The following is a 27,303-nucleotide window of genomic DNA, read 5'->3' on the forward strand; positions in this document are numbered from 1 at the left end:
CAATAAAAAAACATTCAGGGTCTAAATTTAAAATGTCCAAACAATTTAATAGTTTGTTAAAATGTATGTAATGTTCAGAGTTTTCATTACAATTCTGCAAAAATATTCTACAGTATAAAAACAAATTATAAATTATACAATAAAATGTAAGGAAAGGAAAAGATGAATAATAATAATAATAATAATATTAATAATAATAACAATAATAAAAAAACATTCAGGGTCTATTAAACAATTGGAATAAATTTAAAATGCCTAAACGATTTAATCGTTTTAGTAAATTTAGAATTTTTGAGTTTTAGAAGACGATCTGAGATATTATTTTTTTAATACTTTATTTCAAGAGTTCAATACAATATATTCGCATGTTCAGATTTTTCATTACAATTCTGCAAAAATAATTTACAATATAAAAATTATATAAAATAAATTGTAAATTACATAACAAATAAAATGTAAGGAAAGGAAAAGATGAATAATAATAATAAATAAATAAATAAAAGAAACATTCAGGGTCTGTTATACAATTGGAATGAATCCACAATGTATAAAGAATTTAATAGTTTTAGTCAATTTAAGAATTTTTGAGTTTTAAGTTATCAATCATGGTCAAATATGTTTTAAAATCAATATCTTTAAAAATATAAAAGGAGGGTATTCTTTTTAGCCATATCATTTTATGTATATAATATTTTTGCAAGGATAATAATCAAATTAATTATGCAAATCTCATCTGCCGATAAACTGAGATTGTTGACAAAGACGATCTGAGATTGGGATCTAAGGGTGCACCGATCTGACTTTTTCAGCCCCGATACCGATACCGATACCTGGGCTTTGGTATCGGCTGATAACCAAAGCCCAGGTATCGCTATCGTTATGCGGACTGAAAAAGTGTTTAATTAATAAGCTGTTTGCCTCACTGTGTGGAAGTGACTGAGATCATTATTTTATGTGTAATGCAACACCAGGCCTGACTTAAATATTGCTTTCCTGCCTTTGTAAAACAAAACGTAACAAATAAATACAAAGATATCAATTTATTTAATTGTTTTTTATTATTTAAATAATAAATTGTACACCAGAAACTTGGTAAAAAAATCTTAAAAATTAACCGGAACAACAGTCCAGGTGTAAACCTTTTTAACGCAGCAACAAATTGGTCAAAACTTAAACAGGAATTCAAATTCCAGTATATGATGTATAAAGTATATAGTCAGTATTGGCCCGATATCCGATCCGGTATTGGTGCATCCTATAATTGCAACCGGCTGTCATGTCATCCCTAAAATTGATAGTTATTTGAATAAATACTAACCCAATCATGTGTTTCTCTTATTTTGTTTACATTTAGTTACAACTGCGTAGATGAAAATTGCATTTAAACACAGCATTTTTATTTGCATAGAGAATCAAAGTTGAAAAATGATCGGTTGGTTCTCAATTAATTGACTGGTCGATAGAACAGAAAATTAATGGGCACCTATTCTAACAAAAAACTAGCCTTGAGTTCCCAGAAATTGTGGTATTATTTTAAACGATTAATTAGATAATTAAAAATTCTTAGAGATTAATCGATAATGACACTCAATGCCGTTAGTTCTGTGGGTTAAATGGAAATTTAGAAACCAAATCAATCAAACTCGAGACTTTTCACTTCACAGGATTTGTTGAGTTCAGTGTAGTAATCTGTGTCAGGTAAATTTTTTTATTAATAACCACTACACCACATGTTTAAATAACTGACTTAATGTGTCAAAATGTCAAGATAATGAAGTCATTTTCTCTTAATAACACAAATGTTTTACATAAAAACAGACATTTGTCAGGATTCATTTGTATTCACTTTTACAGTAAATTCACAAGAAAAATTCTCTCCCAAAAGTTTAAACGATAAGAAACTTGTCAAAAATGCTCGCTAAACAAAAACACTTATCTGACATTTATACATCATGTGCAAGATTAAATTATAGGCTTCATTTATACAATTTTAAAAACCAGGTCATGGGCTCCCAGGGTAACAGTTCATCCTTCAGAAGGTGCTACATGTTGCATTAGAAGTTTAAAAGAAATATCTATTTTAATTATGTAATAAGATTATACCTTTATTAACTAAATGAGATAAAAATAATTTATTTTCCAACTGTGCAACAAGAAACTTAGTGCAACAGTCCCATTGTATCCTGCAGAAATCGGAGCTGTAGATCACCAGCCAGGTTTCCATCAAAATTTAGCAGAAAATCTTAAAGAAATTTCCAGACAATCAGCAAGAGAAAATGTGAATGTAATACTGTAAATACTGGAGTTATTATTTAATGATGAGGTCATGTAGCACCTTTTAAAGTTTCCAAAAAATCCCAAACTGTTACTGACTTGATGACACGCTGCACGTTTCCAGTCTTTTCACAAACACAACTGATAATGTAACTGTAGGCAGAGCAAGGCACCGAAACTGGAGAGTTGGAGGGAGTTTGAAACCCAATACATGCTAAAATATAAATGTATTATTAAGGTAGATGTATAATTTACACATTTATATGAACAAAGATGCCAGACAGTAATTAGTTATACACATTGAATTGTCAAACGAATGAAGGATGCAGTGGTTTTTAACGCTGCAGACATTTCACTGGTCCAGCTTTACCTTTTTCACATTTTCAACAAAAAAAACATCAATAAAAAAAAGTCAGTAGTTGAAGTCGGGATCAATCAGAAACGGAGCCTTGAGAAGTTTGTGTGGAACTTCTTGATGGTTTCTGTTGAAGCTTCTGGTAATGTTTCTGAAAAATGAAAAGACAAACAACGTGAGGCCAACAGTGTGTTTTAGGGTGTTTAATTTTGTGTATGTGTTTGTGTGTACCTGCAGGTTTTCAAAGTGTCTCCGGCTGCTGCAGTGGAGGTCCTTGGCGGTGCTCTCGTTCAGGTAGAAAACAGAGCAGAGGTTACAGAAATACCCTGATTTGGGGACCACAAACTCCTGACCTGAAGAGGGAGAGACAGTGAAAGTGAAACAGGAGAAAAAAGTGTGACAAAACATTTGCATCTTGTGTCGTTTTCGTGTGTGTCTCACCGAGGGGGTTGTTGGGTTTGAATGCAGGCGGTTTGAAGTTGGCAGCGACACAAGGAGACTCAGACCGAGATCGCTTTGCTTCAGGTCCGACAAGCTCCGTCCTCCGTTTACTCACAGCTAAAGAAGAGAAGGAACGAACAATCGATAAATCATTTAAGCCCAGACAATCATACATTAATATTTGAAAAAATATGCTTTTTCTATTCACACTGCAATGTACGTAGAGCCAAAATGATTAATCAGCAAGCAAAAATGCCAAAAATGTACTAGTTCCAGTTCAAATGTGAGAAATTGCTGCTTTTATTTGTTTTCTATGATAGGAAAATAACTTTTTTGGGGGGTTTAAGGAGAGTTTAGGTCTCAGTCCATCGTTCTTTCAGCTCTCTGTACCTTTAATGTCCGTCCTGCTCCATCCTTCCTTCTCCTCCTCTCCTTCCTCCACACATCCCTCCAGTGTCTGGTTCTCAGAGGGCCCCGGTTGCAGTTCCTGCCCAGCAGAGGAAGCATCGATGTCGGCTTGGATCGCTGCTTCCACCTCTGTCTTCTGGATCTCCGGCTGGCCATCACTCGACAACGTAGACGGATCTTTGTCCAGAGACGAGGAGGCTTCGAGTGGAGTTGGAGGCAGTACATCAGTGCCAGCTGGTTCCCTTTCTTCTTCAGTCACTTTTTTCCCTCTGGTAGATGTTCTCACTGTGGAAGAAGACAATGAATCGGTTGCGCACACAAGTGAAAGGGAAACTGTAAAATAATACTCTTAATTGACTAAGATTTTGGGTAACGACATGCATAAAAGATAAAAATTTATGTTTGTGTGTTACCAGGGGTCTGTCTGGTTCTCTTCTTGGCTTGTCCTCTTCTCCTGGTTATTACCGCTTCCTTTTCCTCCTCCTCTCCCACCTCATCTACTGTCACAAAGTTCATACTTTCCTCTAAAAATGGACAAAAAACAAAGAGCATTAACCCCCATTACCAGTACGCGTACATGAGCACAGTATTGGACTCGATACCCGATACTGGTATCGGTGCATCCCTGCTGAATACAGACTAACACATACCGGTGTCATCATCGTGTCTGCGTTTGGGAGATTTTGAGGTTTTCTCAGTTTGCTCTTCGTGCGGCTTCTCTTCCTCATCATCACCAGCTTCATCTAAAGTCACCAAAGTCTAAAAACAGACACAAGACAACTTTAGCATCTGTATTTGTAGAGCTGTTAGTGTTTTCTAAATTTGTGCTTCACAGTGCTTAACCGTAATTTACCCATGGAAGAAAATTAAACTTCTATATGTTTGAATGACCTTTACCTCTGAGTTTAAGAAGTCCACTGATTCATCCTCCAGGCTGGGTGGGCGGGTCTCCAGCGTGATTTGCTCGGCCTTCCCGTCCTCCTCTTCTTCTACGAACTCATCAAGAGTGACGAGTGCCTGCAGCTCTCCCTCCGTGATCTCCTCATCCCACTCTCGGCTCTCCGACGCTCTTTCCTCTCCGGCCTCATCTGCTCCCACCTCATCCAGAGTCACCATCTCCTCCTTCTCCCTCCCCCTCTCCTTCATCCTTCTCGTCCCTGCCCCGCCACCACCTCCTCCTCCTCCTCCTCCTCCTCCTCCTCCGCCTCCTCCGCCGCTGCTGCTGCTCCGGCTTCTTTGCTCCCTTTGCTCTCTCTCCCTGGTCCTCCTCTCCTCCCTCTCCCTGGTCCTCCTCGCTTCCCGCTCCTTGACGAACTTCTTCTCTTTTGCAGCGGCTTGTCGCTTCCTCAGTTCTTCTTCCTCGGCCGCATCGTCAGGGTACTCCTCCTCCTCGTCGCTCACTTCGTCCAGGTTCACCAGCATGCTTGTTGTGTCGTCTTTCTCGGGTGATTGTTGTTTGTTCTCCCTTTCGAATTTGGCAGTATCACTCTGGGATTTACTTGTTGATTTGTCCTCTTCCTTAATGTCTTCTTTGGGTGTACTTTCCTTATTTCCCATAGCAGACCCTTCCGCCGCAGATGGATCGTCATTTACCTCCTCTGAATCATCAACTATCTGATACAGAGTCTCCTCCTTGATGATCACTTTTTCGGACACTTCCTCAACTGTGGTACCACATGTTGGTGTGTCTTCTTTTTCTGCCTCTTCTTTTGTAGGAGTTTCATCTTTTGTCTCGTCCTCAGTAGCTGTTAGCTCTTCTTGAACTTGATCGTCTTCCAGGGAATCTATGATCTGATACATAGGCTCTTCCTCCTCCTCATTTTTGGGTGATCCAGCGAGAGATCCACTTTTCTTTGTTTGCTGGTCATTGATTTTAGAACTTTTCTCTTCCGACTGTTCTGTGGGGGGCTGATCGTCAACCGTGTCGTCCTCCACAGAATCTAGAATCTGATAAGTTGCCTGTTCTTCATCGGCCACTTTTTCGGATGCGTCTTTGTCACCCTTCTTTAATGTTGTACTTTCTTTTTTAGTTGTTTTAACCTCTTTCTTTGGTCTTCCCCCTTTTCCTTTTCTTCTAGTAGCGGGCCGATCATCCTGAACCTCATCCTCTACAGAGTCAAATACTTCACACATAGCATCCTCCTCACTTACCTCTCTTACAACATTGTCACTCGTCTTTGATGGTGGGCTCTCTTTTGGAGGGGCTTTAACCTCTTTCTTTGGTGTTTTTTCTCTGTTTTGTTCCTGCGCCTCTCTGGCAGGAGTGTGACTCCTTCTTGTTGGCGTCTCCTCTTTTTTTGTTTTCTCATTTGAAGCATCTTTCTTTGTTGTTCTTTCCCTTTTTCCTCTGGTAGATCTTGTTGTGAAGGTCGGTTCACCATTCGCAGTTTCGTCCTCCACAGAGTCTAAAATCTTGTATGTAGCCTCCTCTGGTTTTTCAGACACTTCTGTGAGAATCTGAGATTTCTTTCCTCTCGCACTCCTTCTTCTACCAGACCGTTCTGTGGCGGCAACATCTTCAACTGATTCGTCTTCAACAGAATCTACTATCTCATACAGCGTCTCCTCAGTGACCTCTTTGTCTTTCTGAGAAACTCCTGCAGTGGTGTCCATCTTCGTCTGTGTCTCATATTTTTTAACCGTCCTATTCCGTTTCTCTGGTGATTTCTCCTCTTCACTTTTGAAAACTCTGGTTGTGGGGCCACTCCTCTTTGATGGTCTGTCATCTTTTCTAGCAGTCGCCTCCCCTGTTGTTTTTCTTTTTCCCTCTTTGGCAGACTCTGACTTTGTCTCTGTAGTCGTTGGCTGATCTTCCACCGAATCAATTACCTGATAGGTCTCTTCCTCTTCCTCCGTGGGCCTAATGTCTTCTTTACATATCTGGTCACTGGGAGTTTTGAGGTTCTGGCTGTCATCTTCTGCTGCGGTCTGATCTTCAATTGAATCCAATATCTCAAAGGTTTCTTGTTCAGTAACATCACTGTCAGGGTCTTTTAAAGTTTCTTTGTTGTTGGGGTCTTGAGGAGGCTGGTCTTCATTAGGGATTCGGCCACCAATATTTTCCACATCTTTGGAGGCATTGCAGGACTCTGCTGAAAGTATTTTGTCTTTGACTTCCTCCTCTTTCCTCTTCTTCCCATCTCCCTTGTCTGTTGGACCGTGTTTAGTTCCGGTATCTAACACATTATTTGTCTCATGATCTTTACCTACTGAATCTTTGTCAAATTTGTCACCTGCTGAAGTTGCATCTTCCTCAAGCAGTTGTTTTACTGTGGAACCGTCATCTTGGACCAGGTGACTGTCCTCTTGACCTGTAGCTGCTTGGTCTTCAGTAACACTGTCCAACACTTGGAAAGAACTGTCCATTTCCATTTCACTGTTCTCCTCAGGGCGGGCTTTTCCTTCATCGTCCACACTGTCCAAAACCTGAAAGCTTTCCTCATGCAAAGTCTGGCCTCCCTCGGGTCCAGTTAGCTGGGCTTCAGAGCTGCCGTCTTGAACCCCAACATCCATCGATTCATCCGTTTGATCAAGTGAATCAAGGATTTGGAATTTTTCATCGTTGTCGTCGTTATGTGTGTCAACATCATCTTCTTTCCCTTCCTCTTTGCTTTTCTTCAAGTCTTTGAGTGCGTTGACATTAAAATCAGTCTCCAGACTCTGGGCTTGGCTCAACTGTACTCCATGTCCCTGTAGAGGTGGATGCATCTCTGATGATGTTTCTGTTTTTGTCTCTGACTCAACAGTTTTTGCAGCAATGCCTTCTGCTGACACTCTGTGGTCAGACTTTGCCACTGCGCTCTCTGTGTCTTTTGCTTTTTCTCTAAGTGGCTCAGAATGAGTCTCCATTGATGCCTTTACAGTTGTTGCCGAAATTATCCTTTCCTTTTGACGTGCAGCGGAGGATGAGCGGGTACTACAACGGGGGGATGCAGTATTTGATGCTTTGGCTGGGGATTTTGTCTTGCTGTGTTGTGTTTTCTGACCAAGGGAAGAAGGGGTTTCAGTAGACGGCGGAGAACAAGAGGAGGAGGCCTTACCGACACTGGCAGAGGCCGAGGGTTTGGTAGGGGATTTGGTGGGCTCAGATGAGTCCTTGGATTTCTTTGGTGACACAGAGCTAGAAGAGCTTGAGCCTTTATTTGACTTGGATGAGAAGGATGAGGAAGAGGCTGAGCTCTTAGAGTCTTTCGGAGACCTCGTTGAGGTCCGTTTGCCAGCGGACGACACACTTGGGCTTTGCCTTTCTCTTCTTGCTCGGGAGGAATGCTTGGGTGAAGAGGAGCTATGAGGTTCGGGGCTTGTGTCTCCCACGTCATCACCAACTTCGTCAACAGTGACAAAGTCATCCATGTTGAAATTTTGCTCGTCAAAAAGACAGTCGTCTGACGAAGCAATGTCATCTGTAACATCATCCTGACCCTGGACGGAGATCAAAGAAGGCATCAAACATTAAAACAATTCAACACATGGGTTTTTAATCAAGATAAATAAATGCAACGAAATAAATTGTTGACCCATTCATTTATTGCATGTGACTGGTTTGTGGGAAAAAAACAAAAACAGCTGTTTACCTTTCTTTGTGTTGTGTCTTCAATCATTGTAGTTCTAGAGCTTGTGTTGCTTTTGCTGGGGCTCAAGCCAGGCCTCACCTTTTGGTCCTCACTCTGGGATGTGCTCTCCTGGGTGAGCCTGTGGTTGTGAACTGCTGCCTTGAGGGCCTGGAAAATGGCCGTATTGATCTGAGGAAGTTCTGCAAAGTTTTCTTCAGGCGTGAGCGCTGTGGCTGAGGGGATAGGACTGGAAGCAGCTGGGACTGTGTTCCCACTGCTGACGGCAGAGGTTGAGGTCACATCACCAGTAGAGCTCAAAGTAGTTAGTGACCCCTCTTCCTCCTTTACTTCTGCTTTCTCTATATCCTCATTTGCCTCTGGACCAACAGCGGAGTCCATAGCGATCTCAGTTCCTGGTTCCTCCTTCATTGCTACGTCACTTGCGGCGGTAGCACTTGGTTCTGCTGTGATGGGCTCAGAAATGATGGATCCACCAGGACCACTGGTTTGCAGAGCAGGTTGTGACCCATTATCCGATAGTGCAGAAACGGGAGGCTGGGTTTGACATTTCACAGTCGGGGGCTTGGCTTTGACATAGATGGTGTCTAGCCCAAAGTTTAGTTTGATCCCAATAAAATCTTGTAGACGCTGTTTAAGGCTCTTCACACTGAAATTACAAACAAAAAGGATTGTTGGTCACAAAGCAAGGTTGTTCTAAAACAAATGTCTGAATATAGTACTTTCTTAAAGATGTGAGAAATACAATACAATACATCGATCTATAAAATGACAGAAAATAGTGAAAAATGCCCATCACATTTCCCCAAAGTCCTTATTGATGTTGTCAAATGTGTTATTTTTTTGTCCAAAAACCAAGGTTATACAGTTCACAATGATTTAAAACTGAAAACCAGTACATCTTCATATTGGAAAAGCTGCAATCCGGGACTTTGTCAGTGTTCTGCTTTAAAAAACGGCTTAAACAACTAATAGATTAAAAACTTAGTTGCCAAATCGATGGACTAATCGACTAATAGTTGCAGCCGTAAAAACATAACAATATTTTTGGATGTATACATAAATTTATCCAATGAAATGTGCCACCTGCTAACCCCCCCGACATCGTATTAATTTGCCCGTGGGTCATAACAGTTATCACATCGACCACTGTCATGCATTGGCAACTAAAACATGTTTTGTCTCTCTCTTAACTTGACAAGAATCAATAACAAAGTGATATACTCACGGCTCAACACGTTCAACTAATCTCCTGGAGAGAGAAAAAGAAGGAGTTGGTCAGATCAGTTGCGGGGATTAAAATATGAAAAATACATGAACACATACAGAGGCAACCTGCTCCTGAATTTAAAAGGACACATGTGCTTACCAAGCTTTGTCCTTTTCAGTAGAGTCCGGTCGGAAAGTGTTGTATTTCTCCACCACCTTGGTTACACTGCTGGAGTCAGACATCTCAATGCATATCTGAGGTAGAACGACAGTCATGGACAAAGAGAGGAGGGAGAGATGAAGGAAGTGACGAGACAAATGCAATAGAGAGAGAATAGCAAGAAGCCATAGGAATCATTGTATGTGAAGTTACAGAAAAAACAAATTCCATAATAACCTTTCAGCATATTGTAATTCAAGTCTTCTGAGCGATAACTACACTTATGCACCTCATCATGGCTCTGTTTTCAGGCTTAGAAAATCTAGTCTGTGACGGGAGACTTTGACCAATAACAGGTCATTTCAGAGAGAGAGAGCGTTCCTATTGGCTGTGCTCCGGCTGGTGGGCGGTGCTTGGTATTTCCTCAACTGATCTCAACATGGCTGTCGGGTCACAAACTTTCTCATTTTACAGCTAAACAGTACACTACAAGATGGTTCTGAAAACATTTGAAGAGAAAAATAAGCATTACAGTAACAGAATATTGATTCATATTTGATCAGCGCTGCCTAGTTTGACCGTTTGGTCGGATTTTGCGAGTGATTGACAGCCGACGGCAGTTGGACGGCAGACTCCAGATCAGCTCTGACTGCTTGTTTTCCTCCGGTCTGTCCATTTCTACCCATTGCAACTTTAAATGTGAAAAGTGCAGATGTTTTTTTTGTTCTCGTACCCTGTTGGCAAGCGGCAGAAAGCTGACAAAGGTCGCGATGGACGCCACCATTTCCATGACCACCCCGATGACGTCCGCAGACGTCTCAGAAATCTCCACGCACAGCAACCGCTCCTCCAGAGACTTTGGCTCTGGAACTCCCTGAAGAGCAAGAAATAATTTGTGTTAAGGACCAGAGATACAAAGATAAAGAGCTGCTTTCACTTGACAGAAGATTTACATAACTAATTAATGACTTACAGCGTTGCTCCACTTCATCAGACTTGTGTACATCATCTCCTGAAAAAAAGATTACACGTCACAGATCGTCACGGATATCGTCAAAGCACATTTTAAATTATACCTAAGTTTTATACATTTTGTATTTCACTAGTGTTGCACGTAATGCAGATACTAGAAAGGTATCGCAATCTGTTGTAGTGTTCGTATGCCTAAATGATAACAAGGTTGGTGTATGTTGTGTAATTGTAATTCATTTTAAGTCAACTGATCAGGTTTTATTCAGTGGTTTATATCGTATCGGTGTTTGGTATCGTTCTGCAGCGGATGAAGTCAAGATGTCTAAATAGGGAAGAATTAATTATGTGAAGCAAATTTGTATTAATTGTGGAAATCAAGTTTAAATACAGAATCTAAACTTTAAGTTCAAAGTGGTCAGCTGGACACACCAGTGACACCAGACCCTGAACAGTGACCCATACAACGACAAGCAACATTAAGATCGCTTTCTTCTCTCTTCTTCTGCTCCTGCTCCACTTCTGGCTGTGTCTTTCTGCTTACCTCACTGGATTCAGGACGCATGTGCTCCAAGACGAAGTGAACACCAAGCGTGTAGCCTTCGACAGAAACTGGATTTGTGATGTGATCTCGGACAAAATCGCAGCACGAAGCCCAATCGGAGAAAAACACAAAGGCCTGGAGGTGAAGAGAGGAGAGTTAAGAAAGGAAAAATGATTCAAACAACACAGGTCCATTTAATTTATAAAACTGCAATTACAATATCGTTTGTCCCTTTGACAGTCTGTCTCCTACTTACCCTCTTCTGCAGCGTTAAGACCGTCACGTTGTAGTACAGGGAGTGAAGGTTCTGTTTGGGGAAATATCGCCAGACCAGCTTGGCCACGTCCTCATGCTTGTATTGGCCAAATCCTGGCAAACCGGTCAACATGATTGTGGGGAACATGGAACCTCGAGCACTGGCCCTCTGGAAAACACAACGTTCAAAGCTTAATTCATGTGTTGACGTAGATTCAACTTCATGGTGCATTTTGATTTCGGATCACATTGGAATTTCAGATGAGCAAAAAAAAACAGAAGATCATATATCGGAATTGTAAGAATAAATGTGACCAAGAAGTAGGCGATTTTAAGGCAAATGTACGGTTGAACATGTGTGTGTATTAATGGTAATTGCTATATATACATATGTGTATATAAATGTCATGCATCAGCTGGTATTTAGCAAGTGATTGAAATGAGAAGAGTTTAACCAAACACCCAGCAGGTGGTGGTAGAAACTTAAAATTGAAATTAAGGAGCTTTTATTGCATAATTTGGAGTTGTTGAAAATGTTAACTGAAATGAGCTTACCTCAATGTCATCATGTTCTTTGACTGTCAGGTAATCTTGGGAGTTAAAAAGGAACATTGGCAAACACAGTTACTTTACTGAATACGTTGTAACATGGTAAATTTGGCAGTATCAAACCATTACATTTAATTTAGATCCCAATAATTTACTTGTCACAATGTTGTAAGAATGTCTCTCTTACCTGGGATGATGAACCAAGGAGACGCGGTAGGGTACAGGAAGGGACGAGCTCTCATCGTGACCCAAAATGGTGGAATGGTGTGCAGCGGAATGCCAATTTCTATTGACGGGATAGTTGCCCCGGCAACAGCATCCTTGCTATCCGGCAGAGCGTTCTCAGGAAGTTTTGGTGCTGCACAGACGAAAAAAATTTGAAAAGTGTCATGTTTGATTTTAAGAGTGACAAAACTGTGGCACACAGTAGTTGTATTTTTCATCTTTATCTTCCTATCAAGAATCGTGGAAATTCACTGGTATTGATATCGACTACTAGATTTCTGGTATCGTGACATCCCTACATATGTGTACATTCTTTTTATTTCCTAAAACAGAGACTTACGTAGTGATGTACCGCAAGTGGTTGGTGTATCCAGCCTGTAGACTTGGTGCCCAGGGGCTTGTTTCAGGAGGCTGTACCAAACGCCGAGCCGATCAGCATCGCAAACGGACTCAAATTCTATGAATACCTGGAACACACAAGCACACACATATATGTGACAGGTAAGACTAACAGTAAGTCTTTTTTTTAAAGTCACTTAAAACAAACATACTTGTATGTGTTTGTTAATACCTGGTTGAGGAGAGGCAGGAAGTTTGTGACAGAATTGATTTTTTTCAAAGTCTCTCTGAGCACCCTGGATTCACTCCATGGAATGTTCTTGATGACGATTGATTTTGCTCCAACCACCGGCTGCATCAAGAACAGGAAGTGAACATCCAAACCAAAAAAGTTAACAAGAGGACATAGAGACACACAACTCTGCATTGTTGCCTTTTGTACAGTTTTTCAAAGTAAAAGACAATATCTTAATTGGAGTTTCCTGTAGGCTACTCCCTTTGCTGTTTTACATCACTGTTGATGATTTCCAACTTTTATTACGTTATTATGTTTATATTTTGGTGAGACAAACGCAGGAATTACGATGTACTCTCAAATTTGAACTGTGACAAGCGTTTTCACTTTGCAATGCATCTGAACGCACAAAGTTATATTTAACTATTAACTCTAATTTAAAGTCTGAGTGTAACTTGGAAAATGGGGATGAATTACTTTTACCAACAAAAATCAATGTAGTTTATTAGGAGGAATTACGTGTGTGTGTGTGTGTGTGTGTGTGTGTGTGTATTACTTACAGAACGCATCATCTTCATCAGTGATTTATAAAACCTAAACTGTAACAGAAACATCACAATAGGCAGGGTTAAAATCCACAATACTCACCCAATGTCAATACACTCCAGACTCAGTGTGTCTTTGTATACATATAACTATAGATTGATTATGTCCTGGATATTATTACTTTAAACTAGAGAGATCAGCATCTTCTTGCAGCAGAAACAATATATTTTTTTATTCGTTTAAATAATATATGCATGTTTTTTCTGTGAAAAATATATGTTCTCTATTTCCTGGGGTCTTGAACACTGTATATTGAACATCTATAAAAAATCAGTGAATAAAAACAGTGTTGTGTCCGTGCTTACCGGCGTCATGGTAAAGCCGCTGCATAATGCTTGGACACGGATTTTAGACCCTTCGAACATAACGCCCTTCCTTACGGAGGCTTTCACTAGGCGGAGTGCATCCTCCACCCTCGGAATCGTGACGAAGGCCTGGGATGAAAACCAGAAACAAAAATGTATTACTACTTTTATTTACTTGTTCCAAGTACACTCCTTACTTTCAATGTTGTTAAAATCAGTCTCATGAGTCTCATATAAGCACCAATAGAGTATATATAACAATAAGTATACAAAAATCTCTTGCTAAATGATCCAAAGGATGTTCAATTGCAAGTTAGAGTTAGGTTTGATTTCACAAATTGAGAAGAAAATCATTACAATTGTGCAACACAAAAACTTGACTTTTCACAATCCCGATACCGAGTACCGATCCAATACCAGTGTTTTAATAACCCAACCCGAGGCAGATTTATAACCCGGTGCCTACCATGCACATCTGAGGAAGAACATAGATGCTGTCGTCTGTATATTGAAACCCAAATGGCCTGAGCAGTTTGGCGATGTCATACTCTGTGTAGCAGCCATCGTGATACTGCGGCAGGTTGCTGATGAACAACATCTTCTTATAAAGTGAACCAAACTGGAAGAATTTGGGAACATAAAGAAAAGGGTAGAGGGAAAAAATTAGGGGCAGTTTAAGACAAGTGCACTTATAAAAAACATTTACACCCCTTGTATTTATATTTCCTTAAATTGGGCTGAGACCGGAAAAACAGCTCCCGACCCTATACTCAAAGAGAACTACGGTACGTAACTAACGTTCTATGTCATATAGGCTTCGCCCTCTAAGGCTATCGCTAGAAGAGTAAGGACGAAGCAGGATGTGGTCCATGCCCCACTGACACACTTGAAACAATCAACAGTCCACAATCGTGCATCACAAACATCCATCGGTGTGCACGGATAGCTCAGAAACACTGCAACACCTGTTATTCAATAAGGGAATGACATTGGCTGGGGAAGACATACAAGTGATTTGAGGAAACCTACTCTTGGACAGAAGCAGGTTTTCAGATTGAGGCACCCTGTGAAAGAAAGACAGAAAATGAATGTAAAACAATAAAGAGAAAGACAGTAACATTATGATCCGATGCAGACACTTTCTTGGGATTTCTTACGTATTTTGCATAGCAACAGGTGCTTATTTATCATCTCCCCAATAGTCAGATGTGTAACTGCATTGGGTTTGGAGGCATCGCTGGCTGACGCTGCATCCGTTTCGGTCTCAGCTGCAGTCACAGGATCTTTGGAAGATTAAATGAAATTAAGATGAATGTTGGTATTTTGAAAGATCATCAATATCTCCTCTCCTTGACATTTTTCTGTTGGACCTAGATTAGAAAAAGTAACCCACAGCCTTATTTTCCATCCATTTCAAAAACAAATCTGAAACCATTTCTGACACATCTTCTAACTAAAAATATTTGGCAAGGTGAACTATACAAGTAAGGTTTAAGGTTTTAAAGTTGTAAAACGCACTAATAGCCGAATCCAGAGTTATTTCCCTTCCTTCGTTCATGTGACCGAGGCTGGAGCGCAAGCAAGGCGTGACGTTGGGAACCGAGTCATCCATATGCGCCACTAAGCAACTTTCATAAGAATGAACGGGGCCCCTCCTCCAACGCTGTATCCAGTTCTCTTTATACATCCATGGTGACCACACTAATGTTTTCGTTTTAAAACAGCGTTTAAATGAAAACAATCTCCATCCAGACGAGCGTTTTAGGGCTGTTTCAAAATGTATTTGGTTTCGGGATTTTCATGGGATTTGTTGACAAGAACAAAGAATTCTGCCAGCCTTATTCTTTAAATATTTCAACACCACAGGCTACATTTTATATTCGCCATCCATCAATTAAAAAAAAAATCTCCAACATACCTTTTTGCATAGCTTTCATCTCCACCCCTCCATCTGGCAGCTCTGCCTCCACAGCGGTTTCGGTCGAGCTTCCTGCAGCCTGCTGTTGCATGTGTGAAGCCTCCGTCTTGGTCTCCGGTCCTTGTGCAGTGGAGTCTGGTTCTGACAAAGTGCTTTGCTGGACGTGTGGTAAAGTTTCGACAGAGGTTTCTGTTGGCCGGGTATCAACTGTACTGAGAGGTGGTTGATTCTCACTGGATTTGTCTGCAGAATTTTCCGGTACAGCCTCTGTAGTTGTCGGTTTTTCTCCTTGGCCCTCAGCACAACTTCCAACTCCCATTTCCCCAACCTCCATTGGTTCAGCGTCTTCGGCGCCATTGGTTTTATCAAGTTGTGCCTGATGCTCAGGCTCAAAAACTGTCACATTTGCCTTTTCAACAACCTCGGCTGTGTCTTTCGGCACAGCTTCTTGAACCTTGGTTTCAGATTCTTTAGGCTTGGAATTTTGTACATCAGGCTGATTTTCTGGAGCCGTGGACTTGGATCCTGAAGACGCTTTTTGCTTTACCACGGCCTTTCTCTCAGCTCCCTTCGCAGGCAACTTTTGTTTTTTAACCATTTTAGTTATCTGCTTGGTTGACACGTTTTTCGCTTTGGAAACCAAAACTTTTGCCTTAGTGACAGTCGTCGGGCCTTTAACTGAGCCTTTAGTTGCACTTTTCTGATCGGTAAGTTTGCCTGTTGTAGCTTTTTTGGCTCCAGAAGGTAAAGATGAAGTCGTTTTAAGCCCTTTAAGCGTAGGCATTTTAGGTGTAGGGAGAAGAACCTTTCTCGCTGTAGTGGTCTGAGGTGTGGAGACACTGGACGTGGCAGGTTTTCTGTAAAGAAAAGAAACGCGTTATTCACTATAAGATAGTACAATCCTTCACAGATTGAATTCCTGGGATACATTTTACTTCATCCCCTGTGTATACACATAAAAGGATGCTGATTTTCGTCAAACACCCCAAAAGTCCCTTTTTTCCCCACTGAAGACACAAATTTAAGCAGCAAATGAATATTTATAGTAATAAATTGACAAAAACAAGATCCTCGCTGTTGAAGAGAGGTCTGTGTGAAACATATCTTACTTCTGAGGTGGTTTCTTTTGCCCCTTAGCAACAGTCTCCTGTAAACAAACAAATTTTGTTATCTTAGATTAATCTGATTAATGACAAACGTTAATATGAACAGTTCCCAGTGACAGAGAAAGAAAGACAAAAAGTGCAATACCTTTTCTCTGACAACAGTGAGTGCCACTCCTTTCACATCTAGGCTTTTTGCGCTCTTCAATTTCTTTGCGTCTTCCTCTTTCTCGAAACGCACGATTGCCTACATGTGCACACACACAAACACACATTTCATTGCATTACTACAACCGTCAGGACCATCTACTCACTACATTCACACACAAAACATGAACAGCTCACTGCTACATGTCTAACTGTCCAAATCTTTAATTTAAAAGGTGTTTCCAAGATTAGTGTTTAGTTTTCTTTAGACTGAATGAGAGGAATTGCAGTATATATGCACCTGTTAAGTTGTATTTCTAAGGTAAATAACTTACAATAAACTAAAAAACCACACAGGATAAGTTACTTGTATCTTTCCAGTTCATTTTTGAGAGACGTGCACTTTGCCAGGTGTTTATATGTCTGTCCATCTGTCTGTGGACAAATTTTGTAAAACGCGTCGCAACCGTACAAAATTCAGTCACGAAACTTTACAGTGCGTAGTTGAGATCAAAATTAAAGGCTGAGTTCGAAGATGGGTGTGGTCCGAGCTAGGGCGCCGGAAGTAGGGGGGTAGGAAGTGGGAAAGGGGCCATTGAGTGACCCTCCCACTTTACGCTCCTGGCCCGACTTGGCGTCGCGGTTGGTGTGATCCCATCGCAAGATTGTCTCTAGTTAAATCTGATATTAACCCATAATATATAGCACCTTCAGTAGCTGTGAAAGAGTATCGATGGATCATGTTCTCAGTCAACATAGACACATCTCTCAAGGTCTGGATACATATTTCTGATTCTGATGGTTTAGGGGATAAAAACATCATAACAAAGGGCACTATATTTTGCATAGTATGGAAAAGGCAAAGCATTAGCAAATATAGGCCTGGGTATCAAAAACCCATCATTCACTCTATACATACCTCTTTTTTGGACCGAAACAGTACGACTGACTTGGTTTTTCCAAAGTGCTCCACTGCAGCCAACACATCGTCATAAGAGACTTGACGTTGGATCCCTTCTAGTTTCACCATGGTTGGGGGAAAAGAATTATCAGACTGAGCAAAGAGAGAGAGAGAGAGAGAGAGAGAGAGAGAGAGCAAAAATAATTAAACCAAATATAGTGTTGGTCAACGGACAACTGAAACTGTCCGTCTTCTAAAAATGGTTAGAAAGAGAAAAATGCATCTGTGTTTCAAGTGTCCAATTTAAGCTTCATGCCATCCGTCACATTATTTTTTTGCTTCGTACGTAGCAATAACATATCATTTTCTTTTTAAGTCTTTGATCAAAGTGTTGTGGATAAGGTTTCCTTCCATGAAGGAATGAGTTAGACACACAAGAAAGGAAGGAGAAAGACAGTTTTACCAGATGTTAGACTCACACCAACCTTCATCTTTGTGGAAGAACTCGCCTCGCTCTTCTGCAGGCTGGGCTTTGCTTTTTTAGTCAACGCTGAAGACAACGAGGAGGAGGGCTTTCCTCCTTTGGAAGAGGAAGATGATGACGATGACTTCATCTTGGCTAGCTCGGCCAGAAAGGCGGGAGCCAGAGTTTTAACCACAGCCTCCAGGTCAGACTGGTTTGACAGAGACTGGGCAGCTAGAGGGATAAAGACGAAAATGATCTTGCTTGTTACTTCATAAACTTTGTAATCTGGGAAATGTTTTGGCTTACAAATCAACATTAGCATCTGAACCACTGGAAGGCGCAGTGAAAATTACACACAATGCATATCAATAGATATGTAGGTACGTTCAACTGTCTATAAACATGGTCTTAAGTTCTTTAAATGTTTGCAATTTCCCAAACCTGATGTTTCCAGTAGTTTCTTAACGAGGCTCTCTGCACTGCTCGACTTCTTTCGTTGAGGGGATCGGCGCTGATCACTCCTCCTTGGTGGCGATCGTCTCTCGTCACTCCTCCTAGATAACGATCGCCTCTCGTCGCTTCTACTCGATGGCGATCGTCTCTCGTCACCCCACCTTGGAGATGATCGCCTCTCACGGCTCCTCCTCGGAGATGATCGCCTATCGTCTCTCCTTGGCGAGAACCGTCTATCGTCTCTCCTCCTTGGTGGCGACCATTTCTCATCTCTCCTCCTCGGCGGCGATCGTCTCTCGGGACTCCTTGAACGCGACAGATAGCGGGAGGAGGTAGGGCGGTCATACCATGGGGAAAGAGAACGAGACCGGGACCTGATGAAATTACAGATGAAATCAAATGATAATCTTAAAAAAATGGTAAACATTTCACAGCAAGTCTAGATCTCTCGAGGGTTGCAATCTGTTCACCCATGTTATTGCTCATATCATAATGTATCATAATGTGTGTCACAGACCTGCGAGTGTATCTGGAGCTGTGCGGTGAATGTGATCGGCTATTGCGTTTCTCCCTTCTACCCTCTGAGCCGTGGTGGCGACGGGGGCTGGGCGAGCGGGAAAGGGAGCGGCTTCCATGCCTGGCTTTCTGACGATGCTGCGAAGTCTGTGAAGAAGTTGTGGGCGAGGGTTTGGTATCTTTACCTGCAGCACTGGAGAGAGCAATGGACGAGAAAAGCAAAGTTTGAGGGGGGGGGTCATGATGCCTGACTTATTATTGATCTGGCTCTGCAGAAAGACCAATTAAAACATGAAGTGTGAGTTAACATAACATACAAGATCAATAAAATTGCAGTGTCTGCCCAGCTAATTAAATTTACCTGGACCTGAGTACGATCTCACCATCCCACTCTGGGTATCTGTTGAAAAAAAAACATGAGCACATGAGCTATGTAGGCCGTTCCACCATGCAGCAAAGGTAACAGCAAAAATACGAGTTCATCAGGGACAAACAATCCTGAGGAAGACATTATTGTATTACTCTTTTTCTATCCAGTGTTTCCTATACAGACAAAAGGCAATGATTATCAAAAATAACTCAAGATCTTTATAGAGAAAAGTAAAAAGACTGACTGTGTACGGAGTAATTTGCAATTCCCGAGGTGAAGACTGGAGTTCTGGTGGGAGATCCAATCCTAGAACAACAAACAACATTTAGATACGCTTCATTATCAACTGTTATCAGCTTCAATATCTTCATTTTTGTGATTGTCTGACAACAGATATCTTTTATTCAACATTACAGCAGCCTTAAAGAAAAAGTTCCGTAGATCTTCAGAGCTTGTCCTTCTTTGTTGGTCTGTTGAGTCTCTCAAGTCCAAGTGTCCAGTTCCATTTCTCTGCTCTTGTAGCTCATGAATAAGTCACAGTTTGTGCTGATACACGTTAATATTTAAAGTGTCCAAAAAAGCAAAAGAAAATTCTGGTTTCTTTAAATCTTCAGCCAACAGAAGTCGTCCGAATAACATGAACAACCTTGAGCCCACGTGAGGAGCTGAGACGTTAGCCAGCAGCAAATACAAAGTTTAAGAATGTTGAAATCGTGGCTTTGGTATTCCAGGGTTAGGTAAAAACAAGTATCACATGGACAACATTATTAAGGACATTAATTCCTTTAGAAATTTGGCAACTCTTTCCCTTATAATAACAGCTAACTTTTGTCAACTTGAGTTCAAGGGCAACAAGTCTTTATCATGGAATGTAACAAATACAGGAGTGCCAGTAACAAACGACCAAAATAAAGATTTCCATCTTGGGTTCTTGATAGTGCGATGTCTGGTTCTTCAGTCTTGTGTGGTATCAGAAAGTTTGTTGAAGGTCATCTCAGCAGAGGTCACTATCAGGTATAGATCAGGACAAAAATACACAAGCTGAGACATCTGGAGTAGGCAGGAAGATGTAGAAACTGGGGAGAGGAGGGCATTTTGTCCAGGAAAATTGGACAAAATGTGAAATGCGGAGTCCCAAAAGGAAAAAAAAATCTTGCTGATTGTGTGGTTCATGAAGGGTGATGCTGGTGACTTCTGGTTTATGGTATTTGTATCAGTAATTGGAATTCCTTTTCGGGACACAAAAATACAACAAATACAAATACAAATGAAAAAAGGGAGCTTGGCTCCATAATAGCCAGTATTACAAAATGTTGATACCTACCGTTAGACAACCACTAACAACGATTTAAAAAAAATTCAAACTGAATATACACTGTGGGACAATAACCAAAAAAAAACAGACAAAAGGGAAACAGCCATCTTCAATTAACTAGATCTTCAGAAATTGCGGATTGTTCTTCGTCACGTCTTCTAAGCCCTGGGTTCCAACAACCGTCTCAAGGTCTCATCTCGTTTTATATCCAATTATGCAACAGTAATTAGTTACTGTAAATCTGGCAATGGCCATATACCAATGACTTTGATTTCCATCTGTACAATGATGCTCTAACAACAGTTTCAAGGCAATCAAATCACATGTAAATCAGACATTGTAACCTCCAATAACAGACAAAAATAGTTAGCTGTGACTGGCACCCTTGAAACATTTTGGAACAAAACATTTTGTTTGGAGTAAAACCAAATCAGTTAATAATGTTATAAAATCTCTCCCAAAGTTTGCAATCCACCCTTGCTTTTGTAAAATGGTAAACAGCTTATAGGTTATGTGGTGGCGGGCTACTTACTAGCATTTCATAGTAAATACTGATCCATTCAAATTCAAGGAATATTTTACAGAAATCCTTTCAAATAGGCCCTTAGACTTGTTTCAACATCAAACCTTTCAGTACTTCCCCAAAAAGTAAAAAAATTAAACAATTTATATTGGTATTTTACAATCCAAAATAAAAAATGTCAATACTGAAATAAACAACCCACAATTTCCTAAAGGGAGACAAGACAGAGTGCAGACTTCCACTCACCTTCATTTGAGTACATTCTTTGTTACACAGACAACAGGTATGTGGAAAGATTCTCGGCGTCTCCGCCGCATAGTCATGCATCATGGCCGCCGTTGGCTGACCCTTGGAGACTGCCGTCTTTGCCGGAAGCTGCCTGTTGGAAGGTGTCGGGGTCAGATGCATGAGGTTCATCAGGCCCGGGATTAGCTGAGGCTGAGCTGGAGGAATAACGATGGGGTGATGACCACCTGGACGTTGCATGGCGCCAGCGATGCTGGGTATGTGAGAAGCAGGGGGAACTGATTTCGCAGCAGGAAAAACCTGAGGCCACATGGCTTGCCCCGTCTGTGATACTGCCTGCTTCTGTGTCTGCTGCTTCTGTATCTGATGCTTCGATTGTTGCTGCATCGGCTGCTTCTGCATCGGTTGCTTCTGCTGCATCTGCTGCTTCTGCATCTGCTGCTTTGATTGTTGCTGCATCTGCTGCATCGGCTGCTTCTGCTGCATCTGCTCCTTCTGTATCTGCTGCATCGGCTGATTTGATCGTTGCTGAATCTGCTGCATCGGTTGTTGCTGCGATGACTGCTTCTGCATCTGCTGCATCAGTTGTTGCTGTGTTGGCTGCTGTTGCATCTGCTGCATCGGTTGCTTCTGCTGCATCTGCTGCATCGGTTGTTGTTGCGTTGGCTGCTTTTGCATCTGCTGCATCGGTTGCTTCTGCTGCATCTGCATCTGCTGCATCGGCTGCTGCTGTGTCTGCTGCATTTTCCTCTGCTCAGCAACGATTGACCCTTGTCCTGGAATTTGACTCTGATCCTTAGTGCTGCTGGCGACATTACTGCCAATGACCACAAGGCCAGGTCGGGTGGGATGCACACCACGGTACAGAGTGTTGGGTGGTTGGGCATTCGACGTTGACTGGCGATCTGCCTCTGGTTCGTTCAGAGGTACGGGTTTGGGAGCTTCAGACTTGAGAACTCTGATGTCTGTGTCTTTCTTTGGCAGAGAGAAAGAGCTGAGGATTGATTGGAAAGTCTGGTTTGGTTGGGTCTGCAATCGTTTAGTCTGATCATTGCTTGGGGGAGCCACAGAGCTCAGTATTGAACTGTAAGAAGAGCTGAGACTGGAAACAGAACTTCCCTGGTCACGTGAAGAACCAAAGGCACTGCTTTTCACCTCTGTTGTAGTTTTCTGTAGTGGTTCTCGACTGTGTCTGTTACTGTCGTAAGTGTTCATTAGCAGCATACTCCCACCACTGTTAGCTCTACTGCCACTGGTCCTTCCAATCTCATCCCTAACCCCTCCAGTATATTTGCCAGTATGTCCATAGTCAATCACTTTACTCGGCTGGAGAACAGACGATGATATTTCCTCCTGGTGCATCCTTGCCCCTCCAGAACTACTCAAACTGCGACAATGCATTCCACTCACACTACTGGCGGGTTGGGGTTCGGGGCAGGGTTTTGACTGAACTGCAGTTGCAGCTCTCTTTGTCTTTTCATAGCGGATTTCCCGCAAGATGAACGGCAGGTTAGCAGGGGTGATCTGGTCTTCAGGGTAGGAGATGAGATGTTCCAGGTCTTCTTTTTCCAGTCCAAATTGGAGAAGGATGTTAGAAGCTGATTCAGAGGTGTACTTGGGTCGACCGGACTCCGCAGTGGCAGCAGGTTTGTCCGGCACTGGATAGTCAGAATCGCCCAACCCTGGAATGGACTGCATATCACGTTCTCTTTCACTGGGGGCATTAAACCTACCGTCACCACCACCTGCATAGTTAGACGAAGCAGATGAATAAAATCTAGAGGGGTCATTTGCAGTGGGCTTTGTGTAGTTTGATGACCAGTCCAAGGAGCTACTGCCAGTTTCAACGCCTGAGTGTCTTTGTCCTAGAGAGGCAGAGCTTGAGGACATTGGGTAGGAGGCCATCCCTGTGCCTGAGGAGAGAAACTCATCTCTTCGAGTGCTGGTAAAGTGAGTGCCCTGGTCCATGGGCTGTAGCATTGGCTTGCCAATAAGCCTCACCTCCTCTCTGGCTCTGCTAATATGCATGTCTATAGACCTCTCTATGTTATCATCTATTATGGCCCTACTCTGTTCAGGCCTGTAGCTCATCGACTGAGGCAGCAGCGAAGGGAGCATTCCACCAGAGTTGGCAGGAGTCACAGAAGGAGCTCCAGAAGAGCTGAAGCTGGAGCCAGGTCCAAGGTGAGAAGTTGCCATCCGAGGGTCCCTCTCTGCCTGTGTACTGGGGAGTCCATACTGCCCCTGGATGGAACTTTGGTTCCCAGAGGCATAGGGGTTATACAGGGGATGGGACATGGTGTTTGCAATCTTCAGAAGGTTAAGGAGATTGATAGCCGCCGCAGTTGGGGAGGGGGGTACTCTGGGTATGTAGGGAGCAGATGTGTTGGAGTTGGCTGTCAAGGTCACAGCTCGGTTGCCAACAGCGAGAGCGTTGTTTATCTGCGTCAGTGCTAGCTGGGCTTTCAGTTGAGCTAGCTGCAAGGAGGCAGCCTGCTGGCCAATCAGGAGCGAGCTCCCTGGGAGCCCTCCAAGTAGGGGGCTCGTTAGGGGCCCTGGAGCAGGAGAAGGGGCACAACGCTCCGATAGTAATGCAAAGCTGAAAAGTTAAAAAAACAAAACAAAGGAGGGGGTTATTGAATGGGACTGGACTAAAGTTTCTTGGATGGGTGAAATCCATCATCTGGATGTTCTTGTCTTGAGTTGTCCATTCTGGTGCCGTTTTGACACACATTAGTTTTGTCTATTTCACTTCCAGGTCTTCCCTAGCAAGAAAAAAAAAAAGAGGCAAAGGCAACAAAGCATAGATGAAGAGAGAAAACAAGGTCAGTACTGTTAACAGGGAACATCCAGAACAGACACAAACTCATTTATTTTCTTGTCATTAATACTGGCACCAGTAGACAATGCAAAAAGTAACATCTCACAACTGCAATTTCCATTTCAGAAGGTGACATTAGATCATACCGGAAGATTCAGACAAGCCTGAAAGCACTGAAAGAAAGTCAAAAACCTCCAACCTAAAAAAGGTCCAAGAATCACAGAAAGAACTTCTGCGAAGTGTGTTTTTCAAAAATGAATATCCACACTTCACATTCCAAAACTTTCCAGGAACATCTACTCTTTCCCCTCCACCTATATCCGATTACACAGAGAGACCAATTTCTTGCAAAGTTTTTCATTCAGAAGCACGAACACAGAGATTAATGTTTTTTAGGTGACAAATCCAAGGTCAGAGTCTGGCACAACTGGCACAAAGCAGCAACTCTCAAAGCAGCAGAATCCCCAAAACTATGTCCAACACTGAAAAGAAGGTAGGTACAGGGTCCGTGTACGTTTTCATAGTTTGTTTATTGGATTAACTCCAAAGTGGCAGAAATGACAAAGCTACTTGTATTTTCGGTGCGTTCCTGCCGCCACCAAGAGACAACTTTTCCGGGAAGAAGGTGGGCTGCGGTTCCAGGAGTCGAGCCTTCAGTTAGTGGTTAGCTGTAGCAACTTGCATTCAGCCAGCACAAATCAGCGGCAGCGCTGGAGCTAAAGGCCCTGACACACCAAGCCGACGTACACCCTTGGCTGACTTGACTCTCTGTCAACTGGTATGGCGATTTGCAAAGGGGTCCCTTTACCTCTGACCTCAAGATTTGTGAATGAAAATGGGTTCGATGGGTACCCACTAGGGATCCACAGATACCACTGTTTTTCAGACCGAGTACAAGTACAAGTACAAGTACTTACATTTGGGTACTCGCTGATACCGAGTACCGATACGAGTACTTCTTTGTGCCAAAAGACCCTCGTTAACAGCCAGCTGGAGGGTGTGAGCGACACACGGCAGGCTGAGAAGTCCTGCATATGAGGCGGTGCGCCGCGACCGGCTCTAGGTCGGCTTGGACAGCGCTCCCCGCCCGGACTTCGCCGCACCGTGGACAAAGGGCTCGCTGCGCCCTCTCTCCCCGCCGGGGAGGGCCCCCTGCTCTCGGTGCGACTGTCGACCGGGGCGGACTGTTTTCAGTGCACCCCAACCGCGTCGTGCCGCCAGATCGGGGCTCGGCCCACGTAAAAGGCGCCAGGGGTCTGCGGCGTTGTCGGCAACCAACCTGACCCGTCTTGAAACACAGACCAAGGAGTCTAACGCACACCTGAGTCAGAGGGTGCAAGCAAAACCCTGTGGCGCAATGAAAGTGAGGGCCGATGCGCGCCAGCTGAGGTGGGATCCCGGCCCAGCGGCGCCAGACGCATCATCGTAAAGTGGTATCGCTGCCATTGCATTGGAGCCGTTTTGCGAGTACATGAGCACAGTATCGGACCCGATACCTGATACTGGTATCGGTGCATCCCAATACCCAAAAGTCTCCCCTTTACAGACGGACACAGCCAACTTTATGATAATCACATGCAACAATGCAGTTTTTTGCATGCAGTATAAATGTGTTATATTCTACAAATTGTTTCTGTATAGTGGGATGCCTAAAGTCTTTTCTAAAGTTTTCTAAAGTCTCTAAAATAACAAGTAAAATTACTACTTTATAATATTATTTCTTTCTTATAATACTACAACTTTTTTTCTCGTAAACTTCTGACTTAATTCTCATAATATGACTTTTTTTGTCGTAAACTTCTGACTTTATCCTCATAATATTACTACTTTTTTTCTCTTAAACTTCTGACTTTATCCTCATAATATAACGACTTTTTTTGTCTTGAACTTCTGACTTTATTCTCATAATATTATGACTTTCTTTGTCTTGAACTTCTGACTTTATTCTCATAATATTATGACTTTTTTTGTCTTGAACTTCTGACTTTATCCTCATAATATTATGACTTTTTTTGTCTTGAACTTCTGACTTTATTCTCATAATATTGTGACTTTATTCTCATAAAATTACGACTTTTTTTCTCTAGATTTTTATATCTGGTTTATTTTTTTGTACTTTAAACTAGTAACTATTTTACTGCCTTTTACTAACAAGTTTTGCACTATGGAACTGTGATGCTGGGAACTTGAATTTCCCTCAGGATCAATAAAGTTACCATCTATCTATCTATCTATCTATCTATCTATCTATCTATCTATATTATCTATTATATATATTATATTATATATATATAATATATATATATATATATGTCAGTGCTTGTCTGTCAGCTCCATATTCTTGCCCCTGAGCTCTAATATATCTAAACTAACATTAGCAGTAACTAGCCATGCTGCTATCGTTGGTCTCCAGGAGGCCCGGTTATAAACAAACAATAAACACGGTTTTCAGGTGACTAACATCAGCTGCAGCGACTCTAACAACGCCGTGTTTCTCTCCGTGTCTTTATAACAACGTCTCTTTTTTCATACCTTCCGTTTATCTGTGAATATCTCGCGTCTTGGAGGCGTTGAAACTCATCTTCATCTTCAGGCTGTTAGCAGGAACTCCAGAGAGTCAAGTCAACTGATACTGAAACCGGAAGTCTGTGGGGAACTTGTGTGTGGTGTCACGCCTTCAGAGTAAAAGTAAAAGTTTGGAGAAGATCTGCGATTGAGATTGCAAGCTGCTCTCATCCGAAATAAAAAAAGTCTTAATATTATGAGAATAAAGTCAGAAGTTTATGAGAAATAAAGTCGCAATATTATGAGTATAAAGTCAAAAGTTTATGAGAAATAAAGTCGCAATATTATGAGTATATAGTCAAAAGTTTACGAGAAAAAAAGTCGTAATATTATGAGAATAAAGTCAGAAGTTTAAGAGAAAAAAAGTTGTAATATTATGAGAATAAAATCAGAAGCTTATGAGAAAAAAGTCGGAATATTATGAGAATTAAGTCAGAAGTTTACGAGAAAAAAAGTTGTAATATTATGAGAATAAAGTCAGAAATTTATGAGAAATAAAGTCGCAATATTATAA

At 41.9% G+C, this 27,303-nt stretch overlaps 1 protein-coding gene across 3 annotated transcripts; it reads right to left on the reverse strand.

Moving 5' to 3' along the window:
- Positions 1 to 1,694: 1,694 nt before the first annotated feature.
- LOC141761034 (uncharacterized) lies at positions 1,695 to 26,869 on the reverse strand. Of its 3 annotated transcripts, none has more exons than XM_074624219.1 (34): positions 26,757 to 26,869; positions 21,404 to 24,002; positions 19,564 to 19,625; positions 19,311 to 19,349; positions 18,951 to 19,142; positions 18,422 to 18,738; positions 18,000 to 18,211; positions 17,533 to 17,667; positions 16,615 to 16,713; positions 16,473 to 16,510; positions 15,364 to 16,220; positions 14,603 to 14,728; positions 14,475 to 14,509; positions 13,912 to 14,064; positions 13,446 to 13,574; positions 13,095 to 13,133; positions 12,532 to 12,651; positions 12,301 to 12,427; positions 11,923 to 12,093; positions 11,742 to 11,776; positions 11,188 to 11,355; positions 10,932 to 11,066; positions 10,392 to 10,430; positions 10,152 to 10,292; positions 9,419 to 9,513; positions 9,278 to 9,301; positions 8,053 to 8,698; positions 4,376 to 7,900; positions 4,129 to 4,237; positions 3,892 to 4,002; positions 3,461 to 3,763; positions 3,071 to 3,187; positions 2,861 to 2,982; positions 1,695 to 2,780 (listed from the first exon to the last, which is right to left on the reverse strand). In XM_074624219.1, the coding sequence occupies exons 2-34, from the start codon at positions 23,699 to 23,701 to the stop codon at positions 2,706 to 2,708; spliced, it is 10,794 nt and encodes a 3,597-aa protein (XP_074480320.1). In that variant the 5' UTR covers positions 23,702 to 24,002; positions 26,757 to 26,869; the 3' UTR covers positions 1,695 to 2,705. The 3 variants fall into 3 exon arrangements, with proteins under 3 accessions (XP_074480320.1, XP_074480321.1, XP_074480319.1); XM_074624220.1 differs by having other exon boundaries at positions 8,131 to 8,698; positions 18,422 to 18,807; XM_074624218.1 differs by having other exon boundaries at positions 18,422 to 18,807.
- Positions 26,870 to 27,303: the final 434 nt, after the last annotated feature.

This window comes from Sebastes fasciatus, chromosome 22 (genome assembly GCF_043250625.1).
Source record: "Sebastes fasciatus isolate fSebFas1 chromosome 22, fSebFas1.pri, whole genome shotgun sequence".
Taxonomy (NCBI): domain Eukaryota; kingdom Metazoa; phylum Chordata; class Actinopteri; order Perciformes; family Sebastidae; genus Sebastes; species Sebastes fasciatus.